The sequence below is a fragment of the Gracilinanus agilis genome, chromosome 5, assembly GCF_016433145.1.
Source record: "Gracilinanus agilis isolate LMUSP501 chromosome 5, AgileGrace, whole genome shotgun sequence".
Lineage (NCBI taxonomy): Eukaryota > Metazoa > Chordata > Mammalia > Didelphimorphia > Didelphidae > Gracilinanus > Gracilinanus agilis.
Window position 1 is genome coordinate 110,540,151 of NC_058134.1, and position 18,207 is coordinate 110,558,357.

General features: G+C 41.0%; 1 protein-coding gene across 4 annotated transcripts in view; it reads left to right on the top strand.

The window, feature by feature from the left end:
- HIPK2 (homeodomain interacting protein kinase 2) overlaps positions 1-17,555 on the top strand; it is a 166,901-nt gene extending 149,346 nt beyond the window's left edge. For 2 of the 4 annotated variants that reach the window (XM_044679574.1, XM_044679575.1), the window contains exons 12-15: positions 5,183-5,427; positions 15,339-15,341; positions 15,564-15,724; positions 16,324-17,555. In XM_044679574.1, coding sequence (XP_044535509.1) covers positions 5,183-5,427; positions 15,339-15,341; positions 15,564-15,724; positions 16,324-16,785 — 871 coding nt within the window. In that variant the 3' untranslated portion in view covers positions 16,786-17,555. The remainder of the gene's footprint in view (positions 1-5,182; positions 5,428-15,338; positions 15,342-15,563; positions 15,725-16,323) is intronic. The other 2 variants (XM_044679573.1, XM_044679576.1) reach the window with 1 other exon arrangement.
- Positions 17,556-18,207: the final 652 nt, after the last annotated feature.

The following is an 18,207-nucleotide window of genomic DNA, read 5'->3' on the forward strand; positions in this document are numbered from 1 at the left end:
ATTAATTTATGTCACACAGATAGCAAGTGGTAAAGCCAGCATTTGAACCCAGGTCCTTATGACTAAATTTGTGAGGGTTTCCACTTTCCCATACACAGCCCTTTTCTCTGGGTTCCTTATATTATCACCAAACTTGTCCTGCAAAGCCTCAACTTTGCAAGTGGGATCATTCCCACCATCTACTGCCTTTAGGCCTACTGATGTGCCGCGGACATCGTCATTCAACCAAAACTGCTATCTCTAACGTGACTAAACAATCTTTTAACTGACAAGTCTAATGACCTTTTCTCAATCTTCATCCTCCTCGACCTCTCTATAGTCTTTAACACTGTCAATCACTCTTTTTTCTTTGATATTTTCTTTTTATAGGTTTTTGTGACTGCTCTTCACTTGGTTCTCTTCCTTCCTGTCTGACTGCTACTGCTCAGGCTCCTTTGCTGTAGCTTCTTCCAGGTTACATCCTCTGAGCATGGCTGTCTTACAGAGCTCTGCGCTGGGCCGTCTTCTCCCTCTATACTATTTCACTAGGTCATCTCATTGCTCCCCAGTTATCATTTGATCATTTATCATTTCTATGCTGATGATCCACAGATCTGCTTCTGCAGCCCTAACCTTTCTGCTAACTTTGTTTTACATCTTCAACTACCTATTAGATATCTTGACCTGATGCATTGCACACATTTTAAATTCAGAATATCTAACAAAACTGAAATCATTCTTTCCCACTAACCTTACCTCTCTTTCTAATTTCCCTATTAATGTTGTAATGTAATACCATAATCCTCCTAGTCTCACAGGCTCTAAACCAGGCATCGTCCTAGACTTCTTACTCTCTCACTCCCCTGAAACCAATCTAGTGTCAAGACCTGTCAGTTTTACCTTTCTGAGATCTGTCCCATGGGACATCTCTCCCATGCCACCCTCAGAACAGCCTCATACAGATTCAGAACTAGAAGGGACCTTAGAGGTCATCTAGACCATTTGGGCCATTGTTTTGGCTTCTCCTTCAAAGTTTTTAAGGTAAGAAAAAAACTTTAATAGGGAAAGTTTTGTGAAGTTAGGAGAATACCATAATTACTAAATCTACACAAGGTGAGGCTATCCAAAAATAGTGAATAATTTGGTCCGTAACATGGCCCCATCTTGCTTTGTGCTGATTATAAAAGTTAGAAAAGCAAGCTACTTTTTTTAACCCATATCTTCTGTCTTAGAATCAATTCTGTGGATTTGTTGAAAGGCAGAATAGCAGTAAGGCAGTGGGGGTTAAGTGACTTGCCCAGGGTCACACAGTGAGGAAGTGTCTGAGGCCACATTTGAACCCAGGACATCCCTCTCTAAGCCTGGCTTTCTATCCACTGAGCCACCTAACTACCCCTCTAGAAGCAAACTACATTAGGGGAGGGAGAGCAGAAAACTAAGGAAATTTCTGCCAACTCAAATCTTTTTAGCTAAACAAAATCTTCCTCCATAGGGCAAAAACAACCATTTGGACAAAGGCAAGCCCAACAGGAGAACCAGTTCCCACGTTGAAACATTTCCACCCACAGCTATACAACTCCTTGAATTCCTACCTTTTAATTGTTGTAACTCAACTGTAAACTTCTTGGAGATGAAAAAGATTGTGTTTCTGTTTCTTTTACATTCCTACCCCCTTGCACAAAATAGAAGGCTAAGCTCAGTAAATGTTTGTTGAATGACTAAATGAATATTTGCTATTAGCCACAACAGTGTTGCTTGAACTATATATTATGCCCTAGTTTGAAGAAGCAATATATTCTCACAATTATTAGAAGTAGGAAAAAATACATCTAACTTTTATCCAGACAACACATGAGACAGTTTTGTTTAGCTGACTCAGACGTAGTATTATTATTAAGAGTTTGTTGAGTGCTGTGTGATAAGTTGATTAGAGCTATCAGGCATGTTGTGAAGAGAGGAGCCACTCTCCATGACTGTTTCCCCACCAGAGGGGATCAGGACACTGTAGCAGGTTACAAAGATGTCTTTGATGAGCTGCAGTGCCCTGGGTTTCCTTGTTCCCTCGTGTCAGTTTTTGGCCAGAAAGGTAGATGATTTGGTGGGGAAGGAGAAGGTGGGAATGGAAAGAGTAGTTACCATGGTAGAAGGAAGATAATTTATGTGAATGTAAATTGTTATTAGGAAAAGAGGAGGTTTCTTGGACAGGCATCTGGATAGCAGAGGCCAAAGAGGGAACATAGAAGAGGATTGTGTCATGAACTGAAAGATTAGAAAACAGTGTTCCATTTGGTGGCTTAGATGTTGTTCTGACACAAGGCAGGGGAATAAAGACTAGATGGCCTCTCACAGTTCCTTCCAATCTCTCAATTCTTTTATTCCCTAGAAAGCTGAATTGAAAGTATTGCTTTGGTTGGCTAGAGGTTATTTAAAAAAAAAAAAACTGACTAGAAGATATTTGGCTCAGTATATAAGTAGATTATTATTTAAGTATGTCCTTTCTTAAATTAAAATTTAAAAGCTGGCCTCAAATAGAAACTTCCAGTTTTCCCTATCAATGACAAAAACTGATCGTTCATTTCTAGGTCTGAGGGTTTTGCCAAAACATACAGTAGAGCTGAAAGGATACAACTTTCTTGTGAGAGTGCCAGTGGGATGCATGTAGGATAATTCACAAAGCTAATGACCCCTATCCTTTCATACTGCCTCTATGTGAACCAGGACAAAGATCTTAGATCTTAAAAGTATTATTTATTAAGCTGTGTGTATCACACTATAATCATAATTTGCATCCATTGTTTTACCAGATCCTTATTGCAGCACTATGCTAGACTTTATCATTAGTATATGCGTGCTTCTTTTATAGGTGAAGAAACTGAAACTCAGTCATCTCACTAATGGACACTGAAAAGTTTCGACCAAAGCCTGGGTTTTCACATTTCAAAGTGCTCTTTTTTCCTTGTACTGAACTAGCTCTAAGAGACAAAAGATAAAAAAAGCAGTTAAAAAACAAGCTCAAGATGGAAAATAAAGTACAAATTGTATATAAAGCTAGGGAATAATTAAAGTGGTATAAGAGTAGTCAGGGAGGGTTTCTTCACTCAAACCAATTTGTGCTTATTGCTCGAAGAAAGTAATATAGAGATTAGGAAAAAGGGCATCCCAGGCAAGGGGCACGATATGAAGAAAGAGTTGTATTTATGAACCAGAGTGCTTTCTGGAGGTAGAAGCAGACAAAGATAGGGAGAGGAGGATATAGGAATTGCAAAAGGCTAGGGGAAAGAGGAATAGGGATGTAGAAGGGGCTAGGCCACCTCTGTAGTTTGAATAGCTGCTTTCTTCTGTTTGATGTGTTTATTTCTATTGGAGTTGTTTCCATCACTGAGACTGATTTCTTTACTCTTTGCTATCCATTTCCTTTTTATCATTCAAAAATCATCCATTGCCATGACAACATAATGCAATCAATGAACTGTAGCAGCTATATTTTCTATATTCAGGAGTGGCATGCTATCAAGGCCATTTCAACAAACCTCTCTGTCACCCTCTCCTTATCTCTGTCTTTCTTTTGTTAAACTAACTCATAATGGAATTGATAAACCATCAACAATAATTAGGCACAGTGGCAGAATGAATCCCAAGAATGTCAGTGTACATAAGCCTAATGGACTCTCAGTTGTAATCTCAAATATTTACATGCCTTTAAAAAATTATTCTTTAGTATCTTCATATTTGACTTTAACATACTCCTATATACAAGTAAAGTATAAGTAAGAATTTCTGGATTTAAAATGGACAGAAAACAAAACTTAAGAAACTAATTCACTGGAACTTTTCCCACACTCTGAATACTTAGATGTTTCATGCAAAACTGGAAATGTGTGTAATATACTCATGGTTGAATATTCTAAATACTCAAATCAAAATAAACTAAAGCATAATATAAATATACTTAAATTATACATATGTATATATACATAATCTAAAAGAACATGTATGCCAAATATATCCTCGCTAGATTTGCTTCATTCTTGCTTCACTTTGATTCTTTTCTGGATCTGTGGTCTCATTGGTGTAGGTCTTCCTTCTAACAGAGCAGCTCATAACCCACCCATGCATGATTCCTGTTCCTGTTCTCTCCACAAGGGGTTCTACCCAACATCCTGGAAGCCTGCTCTCCATGTCTTGCCTTCATGTGAATTCTAGTCATACAACTAGGGTGAAAAATGCCACCTGATGGATATCCTTGTTCTATGACTAAATCACCTCATTTTTCAGTCATACATCTTTCGGATCAATTCTGTGTGCCTATGAGTGACTTACCTATTTTATTTTCTCCCAGACTATGGAATGCTATATTTCATGGCCTTAAGAAACTAAAATTGTTACCTTCACTAACAGGCAAGCTGTTACCCCTTTGGGTTGGGGAACACTTCCACTTCAGACAAGGGAATTTTAGAAGTTTGAAGTGATCATTGAATATACTCTTTAACAGGTTATAACAAAGATATAATTTCATTTTAATCTAGCCCAGACCTCATGCAAATAAGAAAGTCTTAGCATTGAAAGTGGCTTTATCATTTAAATCAATTTCTATTAAAGTATTGCAGAATTGAACTGCTAATTTAAATTGTAGAATTGAACTGCTGATTTAAAATATGATTGATGTAAAGGTCATTGTACCCTTAAACATTAAATGGTAAAAAAAAATTAATTTTTTTAACAATTGAAAAGAAAATTTAGCCCATCTCTTATACACTATGCTTCTCATAATTTTAATGCAATTTAAGATCACAGTAGCTTCTTTGGCCTCTATATCCCCTCTTCATTGATGTTGAGCTTGCAGTTTACTAAAATCCCAAGATCTTATTCAGATAAATTGTTATTTAGTCACGCCTCCCCCATCTAGTGTGAAATTGATTTTTTTAACCCACATGTAAAACATTACATTACTGTGATCAAATTTCCTCTTACCGATTTGGTCCAGTGTTCTAGTCTATAAAGATTTTTAAAATCCTAAATATTTATGCCCTGACCTGCACTATTAAATTACCCATTCTTTGAGGGTAAGAGCTATGTCTCCTTATTTTGTGGTTCTCCCCCTCACAGCCTATACTCGGGAGAAGCTTCATAATTGTTGTTGACAGGATGTTTTATTTTACAGCCATTCTCATGGTACCTCCTCGTTTCTTCCTTGTGTTTTCAGCACTCTCTCCAAACAAAGAAAAAATGTCATCAGCTGTGTCACGGTTCATGATTCTCCTTACTCTGATTCCTCCAGCAACAACAGCCCCTACACCATGCAGCATCGAACAGGCCACAACAATGCAAACACCTATGACCCCAAGGGGGCGCTGGAGAGCCATTGCAGTGGGAACCCCAGAACTATTATTGTGCCACCCCTGAAAACCCAGGCCAGCGAAGTTGTGGAGTGTGATAGCCTAGTACCAGGTAATGTGGGGCAGGACAGGAAAGTCTCCTGGAAGGTTGGCTTTCCTGCTTTCTGTTATGGATTATATGGAAAGTCTGGGACTCGGTGCTGGTAATCAAGAGTTCTAGTAGCTTCTTCAGTTCTCTCTTCTGCTAGCTGACCAAAATGGGAAACTTGGAAGAGTGCAATATGTGGACAGAGAGAGAAGGGTGGGGGCAAGGAGGAATGGTGAAGCAGAGCCTACACTGGGAAAGTATTCTTGGAGCATCTTAGACTTGTACTCATTGCATGAGCAAACAAAACCTCATTCATTTGGAGCCCACTAATTGGAAACTTGTGCTATTTAGGAAATTCAGTTGAAGCTTAATCTTGAACGATCTATGAAAGAGGGTTTCCTAAGGAAATAGTGTCAAACAAGATTATAAAGGCACTGTTTATCCTATTAATGATAAACTTTTCATAGGCCAAAAAATTTTGATAGCATTGCTTTTCAGATAATTAATATGTATATCACCCATAATTCTTATCTATTATATTATAAATACATATATACATAAATATATTATATATTATAGTAAAACAGGCAAGTCAGAATCCTACCTAGCCAAGAGCTTGCTATATGAACTTAAAATTGTAGTTTCTAAAATTACCTTAAAATTCAGACCACTATTTCAGACTGTTCTTCCTTCTTCCTTATGATTTATTCCAAATCAGTAAGGTTTGGCATCATCTAACTAAAACAAAACAAGAATAGCTCAGTACAATCTGATGTGATGCTGTGGGTTGGGATAGCTGAACATTCCTATCACCAAGCAGCACTCTTCACAGGTAAGCATCAGATCTCACACAGTGGGTTTCCAAAGTGAACAAAAGTCATCTTAGGAGTATGTGTAGCTCAGAGATAGGCAAACAAGATATTCAAGGCCCAGGTAAGCGAGGACAGAATGGAGCCAGATAATTTCTTACATTAAACCTGTCTGGGGAAGGAAGATTACCTCTTGTTCTAATGCTTCCATTTTAGGAGGGTTTGGATCATGATGTGAGGTTAAATGGGACTCTGTCTTGAAAAAGGAAAAAACTAATGTGTGGAGAAAGTGAAGCTAAGGGTTAACTTATAGATAAGTTTAGCAGTCCAGCTAGCCTATTCCCATCCAACCACTCCAGTAGAAAAATATGTGAAGTAAGGTGATAAAAGGAAGGCAGCATACCCTTCTGATCCCCCCAAACAGAAACTGCTGCCTCTCTGACACAAGGAAGCAGACAGCTAGATACATTGAGTGTTAAAGCTGATGGGATTTTAGAGATTTTCGAATTCTCTGTTGTTTCCCCTTCACTATAGTTTCCAAGGTTGATTGTAACAAGGAGAATGACTAGTCGTGCATTAGAATTGGATGTTACCACAGAAATCAGTTACTTACATTCCACCCCATCGTTCTGCAGGTGAGGAAAGTGAGCCTCCAAGAATAAATAGTAGGAAGAGGTTATAAATTACAGGAAGGATATTATTTAGACATGAAAAGTAACTAAATAATAAAGAATTTTTTTATTAGCATTGACTCTGAAACATATTACAGTGGGATACTATGGAATCCACAATGATTCAGAGGCCATCATCACTCCAAGAGATAGCAGAGTAGAGCAGTAATCATTAACCTTTAATGTTTTGGGGTGGTTTTTTTCCCCAGCCCATTGATTTCCAAAGTCCACAATGGATCAACCTCATTTTTGCAAGGAAGACTAAAGCACACTTCTATACCTTGTTCACATGAAACGCTGCCTTTCCCAAATACCAAACTCATCTTTCAGCTCCAGCTTGCCAGTCCCTAGTGGTTTCCATTTTTTATCCCATAAGGAACTGATATGTCATTTTGTACCTGAAGTATGCTGTGGCCGAGCATCTGGATTCAGATACTGGCTCAGCCACTTCCTGTCTGTATGATGCTTGTCAAGTTAGTTTAACATCAAAAGACGGAATTTAGGAATTTAACCAAATCACCTCTGAGGTCCTATGATGGAGAGATACATACCGGCCTGAACTGAGGTTCCTTGAACCTGGCTAGCTTCTGAGGTCTTGTTTGATTCTGAAATTCTGTTATTCTGAACTTGGAGATAGCACTTAGCATCATCGACCACCTTTAAAATCCACTCACAGCGTGCAGTATATTCTGTGTGCTAAATGCCTAGAAACTAGCATAAAGGCATCCATGTGTTTTTCTACCCTCTAATTAAACATAACTACATGGTCATCTTTCTAAACTATGGCAAATATCCATAGCCCACTTAAAAACCCTATTGTCTACCCTTTGGAATGAGCCTGGTGTTTAGCTCCGTGCAAGATGGTAAGGCAGTAATCAATATTTCTGATATCAGTGACACAAATTTTGGCTTTGTTTCCTCATTTACAACCACTTTACAAAAATATGTATGAATCTGAGATTGAGATGATCTTGTCAGTCCTGAGCTGGGAGGGACCTTGGAGGAAATCTAATCCAATCTCTTTGTTTTACAAGGGAAAAAACAAAGGTCCAGAGATTTTATGGGACTTGCAGAAGGTATGGCAGAGAATTAGGGCAATATTTGTTTAAGACATTTTTTAAGCATTTGGTTTGGATTATAATATTCCAATTTCTATAATCTATTCATATGGTAACTAAACCCAGTTTGGGGACAAGGGCCTAAGTCTTACGAACTTTAGGTTTAACATTTCCTCAGTCTCTTTTCTGATGTTCTTCAATAAAAGGATCCCTTTATCGACCTGACATATTTACATGAACCATTTTAAAAATGTTCTTGGGGGCAGCTGGGTAGCTCAGTGGATTGAGAGCCAGGCCTAGAGACGGGAGGTCCTAGGTTCCAATCTGGCCTCAGACACTTCCCAGCTGTGTGACCCTGGGCAAGTCACTTGACCCCCATTGCCTATTAAAAAAAAAAATGTTCTTGATGTTGTTTATAAAGCAGTTACATAAGTAACTCCATTTTTAGGGTGAAATCACTTTATTTTCTGTTTATTTCTTTATCACATAGGGTTCCCCCTCCTACACAGTTTTTAAACTTACTCTTTTAAAAAAAAAAAACTTTAAAAAAAAATTTTAACTTCCAACTGAGAAAAATGTTTATGTATTGTTTAGTCTTGGCCAAGAACAAAAGAACTATTGCCGTAATTTTCATTCAGGCAGTTTTAAATATGGTATCCATAAATTCTTTATCTGAAATAAATACATTTTGTTTTATTTTATTAAAATAAAAAATAAAGAAAAATAAAAGAAGGTAGTTGCCGAGAGAAATCAACTGAATAGACTGTTATTTAATAAATAATTATATACAAAATTAAATCAGATCATCTTAATAAAAAAAGAGGAAAGATGGAGGCTGCCCCACTCCATTCTCTGTTCCAGCTCAGAGTAAAGGATATGGAACATCATGTCTTGAGTTGGTGAAAGGTAGACATAGAGTTTTTAAGCTATTCTGATAGAGATGTGATTTCATGTCCTCTGGAGGAGAAAAGGAAAGAAACTCTTATTACAAGGAACTAGTGAGACATACAGAAACTTCAACCGATTCCTTCCATTTCATCTGTTTAGAAACACTCAAGAGTTTCTTTTGCTAAAGAAAACCATCCTTAGCAAAGCCTACGACATCAGACACATGCATGCCTGCCAGTGTACCCCACTAGAACATACGGCTTAAGAACCAGAAAGGGAAAGAAAAGGGTTACACATTCCAAAAAAAGGAAGAGGATCTTGTATTCACAGGGGAAGAAAAAAATCCCAAAGTAATTCTTCCCAACTTAAGTAGGAAACTTTTTACCTTAGTAGACAGGCCCAGCACCTTAAGTGCTAGGGCCACATTTGCTAAACCTAATCAGCTTTTCCTAAGTTCTCAAAAAATATAGCAGTAAAAAGAGCCCATGTATTCATTTGTGGTTACTACTAATGTTAATAATAATAAAAGATTTCATGTACTGCTTTATGTAATTCTATTAAATTCTCAAAATAATCATGTGAGATAAATATATTACCCCCATTTTACAAATGAGCAAACAGAGGCTCAAAGAAGTTGTAACTTCCATTAATCAGAAGTTAGTGACAAGTATAAAGAATCTACAAAAGAAAAAGATGAGATCTTGTTGAATATTAGCCACTAGAACCTCAGTTATCTTGATGTGTTCAGACCTAATAATCTTGTTTTCCGTGGGTTATGTAGCAAGAGCAATGAAGAATCTAAATGCTACAGGTACCCACATAAAGTTAAGAGATCTAGAAGAGGTCAAAGCCTCTAGCACAAGGGTCGGCAACGTATGGCTCTTTCTGCAGGAGCCATAAAGTCAATTTTTTTTCAGGTGCTGTTACAGGAGCGCACTGTGAGCACTGTACGGCTCTCACGAAATTACATTTTAAAAAATGTGGCGTTTATGGCTCTCACGGCCAAAAAGGTTGCTGACCCCTGCTCTAGCATGTTAGATGGAGGATTTATTGGAGATCACAGACAAATACATCAAAGCATGAGAAGGCAAAGATTGAGGAGGTTGTAACTTGTGTCACTGGACAGAATATACACATTGATGAGATCACAGGTCCATTGAGGTATTAAGTTATACTTACTGGAATTTTTGTGGCTTCCTGAAATGGGAATGGGGCCCAAGAATAGGGAAGGAAAAGGGACCTAGAGAACTGGCAAAGATCATATATATGGGCCTGTAGACCTCCTTTACAAAGGAAAAAGAGATCTCACCGTGTCACTCATTGTCTGCAGAAAAGGAGAAATAACAGGGAAGAGTAACATGTCCTACTAACAATTTTAAAAAAAAGGAATCTGAAGAATGGGAGAAAGTGCTTGGTTATGGGGGAGAGGATTCCTTCCATTTTCAGTTAATTGAGATGAGAATTTCTGAATAATTCGAACAAAAAGTCTTAAATAATACAATTGGAATAGAAAGATGGTACTTCATGGAGGAGTACCTTTTTACTGAGCAAGAGAAGGAGCAAACAGGAAAAATGGGTTGTTGAATATATTATAGATGCTTAGGATCCAAAAAATTCTCATTGCAACCTAATAAGTAACTAGTCCACCAGAGGCAAAGGCTAAGATTGCAGGATCTTGAGGCTCAGTTTATCTTGTATAGGATGGAGTGGAAGACACATGTTGCTCAGTTTCTATTGGTCTGCAATGACATGGTAGTTCTCAGTATTTTAAGTCTTTTGAAATATGTCATAGGATGGGGAAGCAGGCACCAGACTGAAGACCAAATCCATTACGAGAATCTTTCCCAAAATTAGGCAGGTTCAGCCCTTAATCCTGAAACCACAGCACTATCATCACCTTGTGGTGGCATTCTAAAACTGCACACTGACATTGAGGGCATCTCTGCTGGAATTGCAGAAGTGGTATCAAAAGGGTGGCTTAATGTAAAAGCCAGGCCTACAGACAGGAGGTCCTGGGCTCAAAGGAGACCTCAGGTACTTCTGTGTGACCCTGATCCAGGCACTTAATCCTCATCCTTAGCCCTTACCACTCCTCTGCCTTGGAACCAATGAACAGTATTAATTCTAAGGCAGAAGGTAAGGATTTGGGAGATTCTAATGGAGATAATCAAACAAGTAAGATTTACCCCTTCTTTATGGTCCCCAGAATTATCATCATCATTACACAAGCAGGAAAATGTGAGTCATGGGATGTGTGTATATGTGTGTGCGGGCATGCACGTACACATACTTCTTTACCCGCACTATATTTTCAGACTTTGCATTAACTTCTAAAAGGCAATGTTTATCTCAGACTATAAGTAGGAAATCCTACATAAAAGAATGTGCTACTACAGGAGCTTCTAGAAAGGTTTATACCATTGCCTTTGAATGCCTTGTGGCATAGCCCACTGCTATAAGGATATTGGAGTTTTCCCCCACTTTTGAGAAGATTTAAGGAGGGAAACACATTCTTTTGATTCTGTGAAGAGCCTCTCCAGGGGTGGAGTAACTTAGTCTGGCACACCTGTTTTTGTCATTCCATACTCACTTTGTTATTCAAGACCAGCAGAAAATTACCCCAAAAAAGCGTCATCTGTTCTTACCACCTTGTAGATGAGCTTCACAGGTCAATTTGTGAGTAATTTCCAGTGACGTTGGCCTGTATTTCTCTTGTACAATCAAGTACTTGTGAGGTCCTAAAATGCTTCTTATTCTTCAGGGAATATTCCATGACAGTCTGTCTTATCACACCTTGTTCAATAAATGTATTTCTTTCTTGCCAACCCTGGGTCTTTGAAAAATTCTTGTTGAGAAGACTTGTTCTATAAAAGAATCCTTTAGGCTTTCATCATGTTCACTTCTTTGGTTTGGTGACACTATGTTCTTCTAGCTTCTGATTGACACTAAAATTTGGGCCTCATTTCCTCCACCAACCATTCTATAAATTAATAGATTAAAATAACAGGAAATTGCCTGAGCTAGGAAGGCAGTTACTCAACACAGCCCTTAGGAGAGGCAGAGGTGGGATTTGAAACCCAGCCTCAGCTCCTGAGCCCAAGGCCCTCTCCACCACATGTTGCTGCTTTATCATTAACATTCCTATAAGTACAGCCCCAGATTCAGTACAAGTTTCTAGCATGCTCACCTCATAGCAAGCTTTCTAATCTTTCCCATGAAGATTTAATCTTTTCTCTCTATGGATTCATTAAAGTTGGTTAACTGCTTACCTAATATGCAATCATAAGACCAAAGATAGCTATTGTGTATGTACTTCCAGGTAGAGCCCTAATTCAGAATGAATTACTCAAGTAGCCTGCAGACTCCCCCTTTACTCTTGTCACATGTGTCTGTCAAAATGGGACTTATATAACTAACATTTGTACACAATAGCTCTTTCTTATTTGAACCAAAGAAAGGCAGGCAGGTAATGTGGGGTACCTAAAAAGGCAGCATCAGCCTGGGGGTTAAAGGAGCTTGGTTTAGGGTCTAACTGAACTGTTTCTATGACCTTGAACAAATCACTTTCTTTTTCTCTCCAGGTCTTTGTTTCCTCCTTTGTCAAATGATTTGGTTACATTTGGATACCCTCTAAAATCCTTTTCAACTCTAAATCTGGGATCCTAGGAACCTACTATGATTGATTGCAAGGCTCCAACTTCCCTTATATACTCCCTAGTTTTCCTTTCTGTTCTTTGTGAATTATGGATCTTTGCTGTCACATTGGTCTCTGTTCATCAGCAGCCAATTGGCATTCTTAACTATTAAGGCCATAGAAGACTCCATATCCTTGTCTGTTAATATTCCTGGGAATTTGGTGACAAACTTAGTCCTATCCACCTAAAACCAAGAATTTGGTCTCTATTATTCACTTTAGCACCTTCTACCTACTGAGTTATCAAACTTATCAATCAATTCTACACCCAACAATCTGGACCTGACCTAAATCTTCTAACTCCCATTTATTTCAATGCAGTTTAAGAATTGTCTCCTCCTTTTGACCAACAGTTCTTTCTACATGGCTGGCAGTTCTTTTAATTAAAATACAAACTTCAAGAACCTCCTATTAGTTGTGGACTGTTGCAAATGCTATCAGATTTGGGTCAAGTTAGTTTACTTCATGGGAGAAAACTACTTCAAAAATGACTGATATAAAACCAATGAGATCAAAACTTTTGTAAAAATAGGAATTTCGTGTCTTTTACTTCCTTGATACTCCCACTTTTGAATGATTTAAAATATGGTCAGGAAAAGCTCCCTTTTCTGGTGACTTTAGATAGCTCATCATTTTTCATCTTTTTCCCTCTGAATTGATAACTCCTCCAAGATAAAAAGAGCAGCTTTGAGTTAATGGAAAGAACCCATCAGGATGTGTGTGTGGAGAGTCCTCCTAGATCTTCAGTCTTCTTGCCTTCCCAGCACACTTAGCTTCAAAGAGTTCCACCATTAAAGATCTTTTCAGAGGATCTAGAGCAGGGGATATTATTCTTTTGGGGGTCTTGGATGCCTTTGGCTGATGTCTATGGCTACCTCCCAAGAATTTTTATAAAAACATAGATTAAATACATAACATTATAAAAGAATCCAAAGATTGGTAAAAAGTGAAGATGCCATTTTTTCCCCATCCAAATTCATGGATCTTCTGAAATCTATACTTGAATCCCAGGTTAGGAACCTCTGACCTAGAGATATTTTTTCATTTTGTGAAATGTCTGTTCATTTTATACAAATGTTCATTTATATAAATTATCACTCTAAGGTAGAGGTTGTGAATCTTTATAATGTTCTGAAAATGTAAGTATTAGGTCAAGAAAATTATAAAACACAAGAAGCAACAAATCTAGATAAAAAATAAACGTAAATAAAATGAAATAATCCCCTACTTAGCTTTCTTCAGATTTGTATTCAGTTCGCTTTTGACTATACTCTTTCAACTTCATCCTCAGAACAAATTAGTGGGTCTTTTAAATTTTCTTCTCATACTTCCTTCCAACTTGGACTTTTTTTTCCTCCTCACAGAAAACTTGACAGCTGCCTTTGTTCATTCAGGCCCCATCATCTTTGTGTCATGGAACAGGGCTTCTACTTGGTCTGGGAGCCAGCCCTTCCTTCCACTGGTTGGTGCCAGAGAACCATATGACTCCTTTTTCAGTCCCATTTCTCCCCTTTAATTTTGGGGGTTTTAGCCGACCTGTGAGTTTGTTGGAATAAGGAGTTCCCAGTGAGGAACTTCTACCCCTGCGGGTCACCGCCTTTTTTCTGAAACTTCACAGTCTTACAGTAAAAGCCAAGGCCACAGAGAAGTTAGGTGTCTTGCCCAGAATTTAGAAGGGGTGGAACTGAAGCCCAGCTCTTCCTGGATCCAAGGGCAATTTTTCTAGCTACTACATTATGCCCAGACTATCTACAGGCATTTATAATTCCAACATTATAAGGAGTGCAATGATTTAAAAAATATTTTAGCTTATCACTTCATAGTGCTTTACCAGCTTAGTTATCTCTGATTAAAATAGCATGTAGAGAGTGACTAGAACTCTCCACATCTATTCCTTTTCTACTGATGTTACAGGAAAACAGAACTTGGGTTTGTTGGGATTTTTTAGATGTATGAAACTTCCTATGGGGGCAGAAGCACTCTATCCACTGTACCTGGCCTGGAGTTAGGAAGACCTATTATCCCAAGTTCAAATCTGATCTCGGGCACTTACTAGCCTTGTGACCCTGGGCAAGTCACTTAACCCTGTTGGCTTTAGCTTCTTCATCTGTCAAATGAGCTAGAGAAGAAAATGGCAAACCATACCAGTATCTCTGCCAGGAAAACCCCAATTGGGGTCACAGTGTCGTCATGACTCAAAAACAAGTATTAGGGGTTCTTTGGGATTTTTGCCTCTCAATTGAGTATTTATTAAACATTGAGTATTCAAGAAATTAGATTAATATGTATTAAGGGCCTTTTATTTGAACAGCACTGGGGTCAGTTCAAGAACCTCCCAGCTTTCTGGCACACCTTCTTCCTTAATTGGGAACTAGGTCCATCATTAATCTCTCAAATTCTACTTCTGATTTCAAACACATCTATGATCCATGCCCTTGCTATCTAAAGCAGAGAGAAAATAATCGCTGCCCTAGGAAGAGAGCTTCCCTACTTCCTGGTGCCATTCTTGATCATTCTCTGCCCTCCTAGAATCTAGACTCCACCTGCCTAAACCAACCGTTTTACCCATTGGCCTCCTCAGTTCTCTCATTCTTCTGGAGCTCTGGCCTCCCCATCTCCAGTGCCCTTCTGAGCTTTCCAGCCTTTTTCTTCCTCTCTTGACTGGTCTTGCCATCCAGCTGATATACTTGTCAGATGCCTCCTTCCCTGCTATGGTCTCTCGGCCCACACTATGTCATTTCCCCTTTCTGTGGGATAAATTGGAAATAATTTGTCCCTTGACCTCCACTGATATTTCCCCGCTTGTATTCAGTAGCCGGTCCACCCCAAAGTAGGATGAAGGTTGGAATTCAAATAAGACAGAATGGTAGTAATTCTGCCATCAGAAGGATGAGTCTGGGTGATCCGAAGGTTCAGAAATTCCAGGCTAACTTGAAGGCATCCTTGACCCTGAGTATCTTTTTTGGGGGGCCATGTCCTGGGGGGCTTCTAATCTTGGGAACTGGACTTCACAAGAGGCCCTGTTTCCTTTCTTTCACAGTCAACACCAGTCACCACTCATCTTCCTACAAGTCCAAGTCCTCCAGCATTGTGACCTCCACCAATGGTCACTCTTCAGGGAACTCATCCGGAGCCATCGCCTATAGGCAGCCGAGGCCAGGACCACATTTCCAGCAGCAGCAGCCTCTTAATCTCAGCCAGGTAAGCAAATGCCTCCAGACCAAGTTTTGTGTTTGATTCCTTCCCTAATTAATTGCTGGTGGCCACCCCAGAGTCAGAAAGACTTGAGTTCAAATTCAGCCTTAGTCACTTACTTTTCCACATCTATAAAATGAGCTGGAGAAGGAGAAGCAAACCACTACAGTATCTTTGCCAGCTGGGGTCACAGAGTCAGAGGGGGCTGAAAAGTAACAAGTGGCAATACAGGTTGACCTGGTCTGGGCATGGGGGCACCCAAGAATATGGCTATAGGCCGGAGATGGAGTGGGGGGCCTTTGGAGGAACAGCAAGAAGGCTATGTCCCCAAGTGGCAGAGAACAAAGATCACTTAGTTTCCGGGGAGCTTTGGGGGCAGAACAAGGTTTTCTATTTGAGCCTGCCTCTGATGAGGAGCCACAGGGCTTTGTTGGGGGGAGGGCAAAGGCAGAACCCATCGGTCTTGGGCTTTAAGAAGATGGTCTGGCAGTCGAGGGCTGTGATGGATGGATGGCTGAGCCTGAGAGGTTGGGGCAGCGCTCCCCTCCACCCCTCTCCTGCCCGCCTTGGGCTCTGAGCCGGCCTCCCTGGCTTCTCTTTTTCAGGCCCAGCAGCACATCCCCGCGGATCGGGCCGGACCACACCGGCGGCAGCAGGCCTACATCACTCCGACAATTGCTCAGGCTCCCTACTCCTTCCCGCACAACAGCCCCAGCCACGGCACGGTCCACCCTCACCTGGCCGCGGCCGCCCACCTCCCCGCCCAGCCCCACCTGTACACGTACACCGCCCCTGCCGCCCTGGGCTCCAGCGGCACCGTAGCCCACCTCGTGGCCTCCCAGGGCTCCGCGCGCCACGCGGTGCAGCACACCGCCTACCCCGCCGGCATCGTCCACCAGGTGCCCGTCAGCATGGGGCCTCGCGTGCTGCCCTCCCCCACCATCCACCCCAGTCAGTACCAAGCGCAGTTTGCCCACCAGACCTACATCAGCGCCTCTCCCGCCTCCACTGTCTACACTGGATACCCTCTGAGCCCGGCCAAGGTCAACCAGTACCCGTACATCTAAGCACCGGCAGGGGAAGGGGAGCCCAGACGGGGAGGGGCGGGGAGGAGGAGGAGAGTGGAGGGAGCACCTTGGAGGGAGGGGGTCGGGCTGCGGCTCCCTGGCGCCGCCCCGCCCGCCCGGAAAGGCCGGGAAGGGAGCTGGAGGGGTGGACGAGGAAGTGAAGGGAGAGGACAGAGGAGAGACACTTCAGAAGAGGAAGGGACTCAGGAGGGGAGATTACTCTGTGTTTCTTATTTTTAAAAAGAAAAAGGGAAAAAAGAAAAGAAGAACAAAAACTACAGAATCATGTGTCCATTCTGCACCCAAATGGAAAGGAGAAGAGAGCAGCAGGAAGATCCCAGAACGGGCCCCGGTGGGAAGAACTTTACCTATAGACTTTTGAAAGATTATTTTCTTATGACGGCAAGTGACATTTAAGGAACTGCTGTCGGGGACATCTGAAACCGAAAACCGATAGATTTTTAATCGATTGAGCATAAGAAATGGGGATTTTTCCAGAACTCCGAAGGGTCAGCAGCGCCCCCCAGCGGCAGGCTGTGCTCCAAGGGTGTCCATTGGCATTGACCGTTCTGGGGCGAAGAGAAGCGGGTGGGGCGGGCGAGGGGGTGGCCAAACCGGGATTTGGAGGGCTTGGAAGTCCAGTTCAGGAGAAGCTCGCTGTCCCGAAGAGCTCCCGAAGGGGCCTGATTTTCCCTTTTTGAGCGTTCTGGATCAATCCCTAAGCAATGTTATTCCTAAAATGGCATTAATAATGTATGTTGAAATTCTGAGTTTTCTTTTCCGTTGGAGTTTTCTTTTCCCTTTGGATCCCCAGCCCTGTAGGGGCAGCGGCAGAAGTGGTAGCTGAGCCTCTCCCCTGCACCCCGCCTCCACGTAGGATGTAGCACTCTAGCCCTTTCCGTCTTACTTTGTGTTCAACTTCAGTGATACCAATAGATTCTTCTTCAATGTGATTGCACAAAAAAGTGATATAACATAGGCATGTAACAAATGTGGTTGTCTAGGCGTGTGCGTGCGTGTGCGAGTGTGTGTGTGAGAGAGAAACGAGAGAGCTGATGCTGCCTTCTCTCTGGGATGTGTTCCTCGGCACAGCCATTACACCTGTCACAGTCTTAGTTTTACATCATTCCCTCCTAGTGCCTTACCAGATTACAGACGCAGTGGAAGCCTTTACTTCTGCTGCTACTCCTAGAAACTGCCTGAGGCTAGTCAGGATAGACTCTCCGCCCCTCTGTAGTTGTCATCTTTGGCTCGGCCCTTTCCTTCTTTTTTTCCTGCTCCTTATTTCTGTGGCTAGCTGTCCTCCCCTCTGTTTGCCGGCGTTACAGAGCACGGAGGCTTTGCAGGGGCTGGAAGGATCTGAGGGGAGCAGTGGGGGCTGAATCAGAAGAGGACTTTGGGTGAGGTTTTCATTTGTTCCCC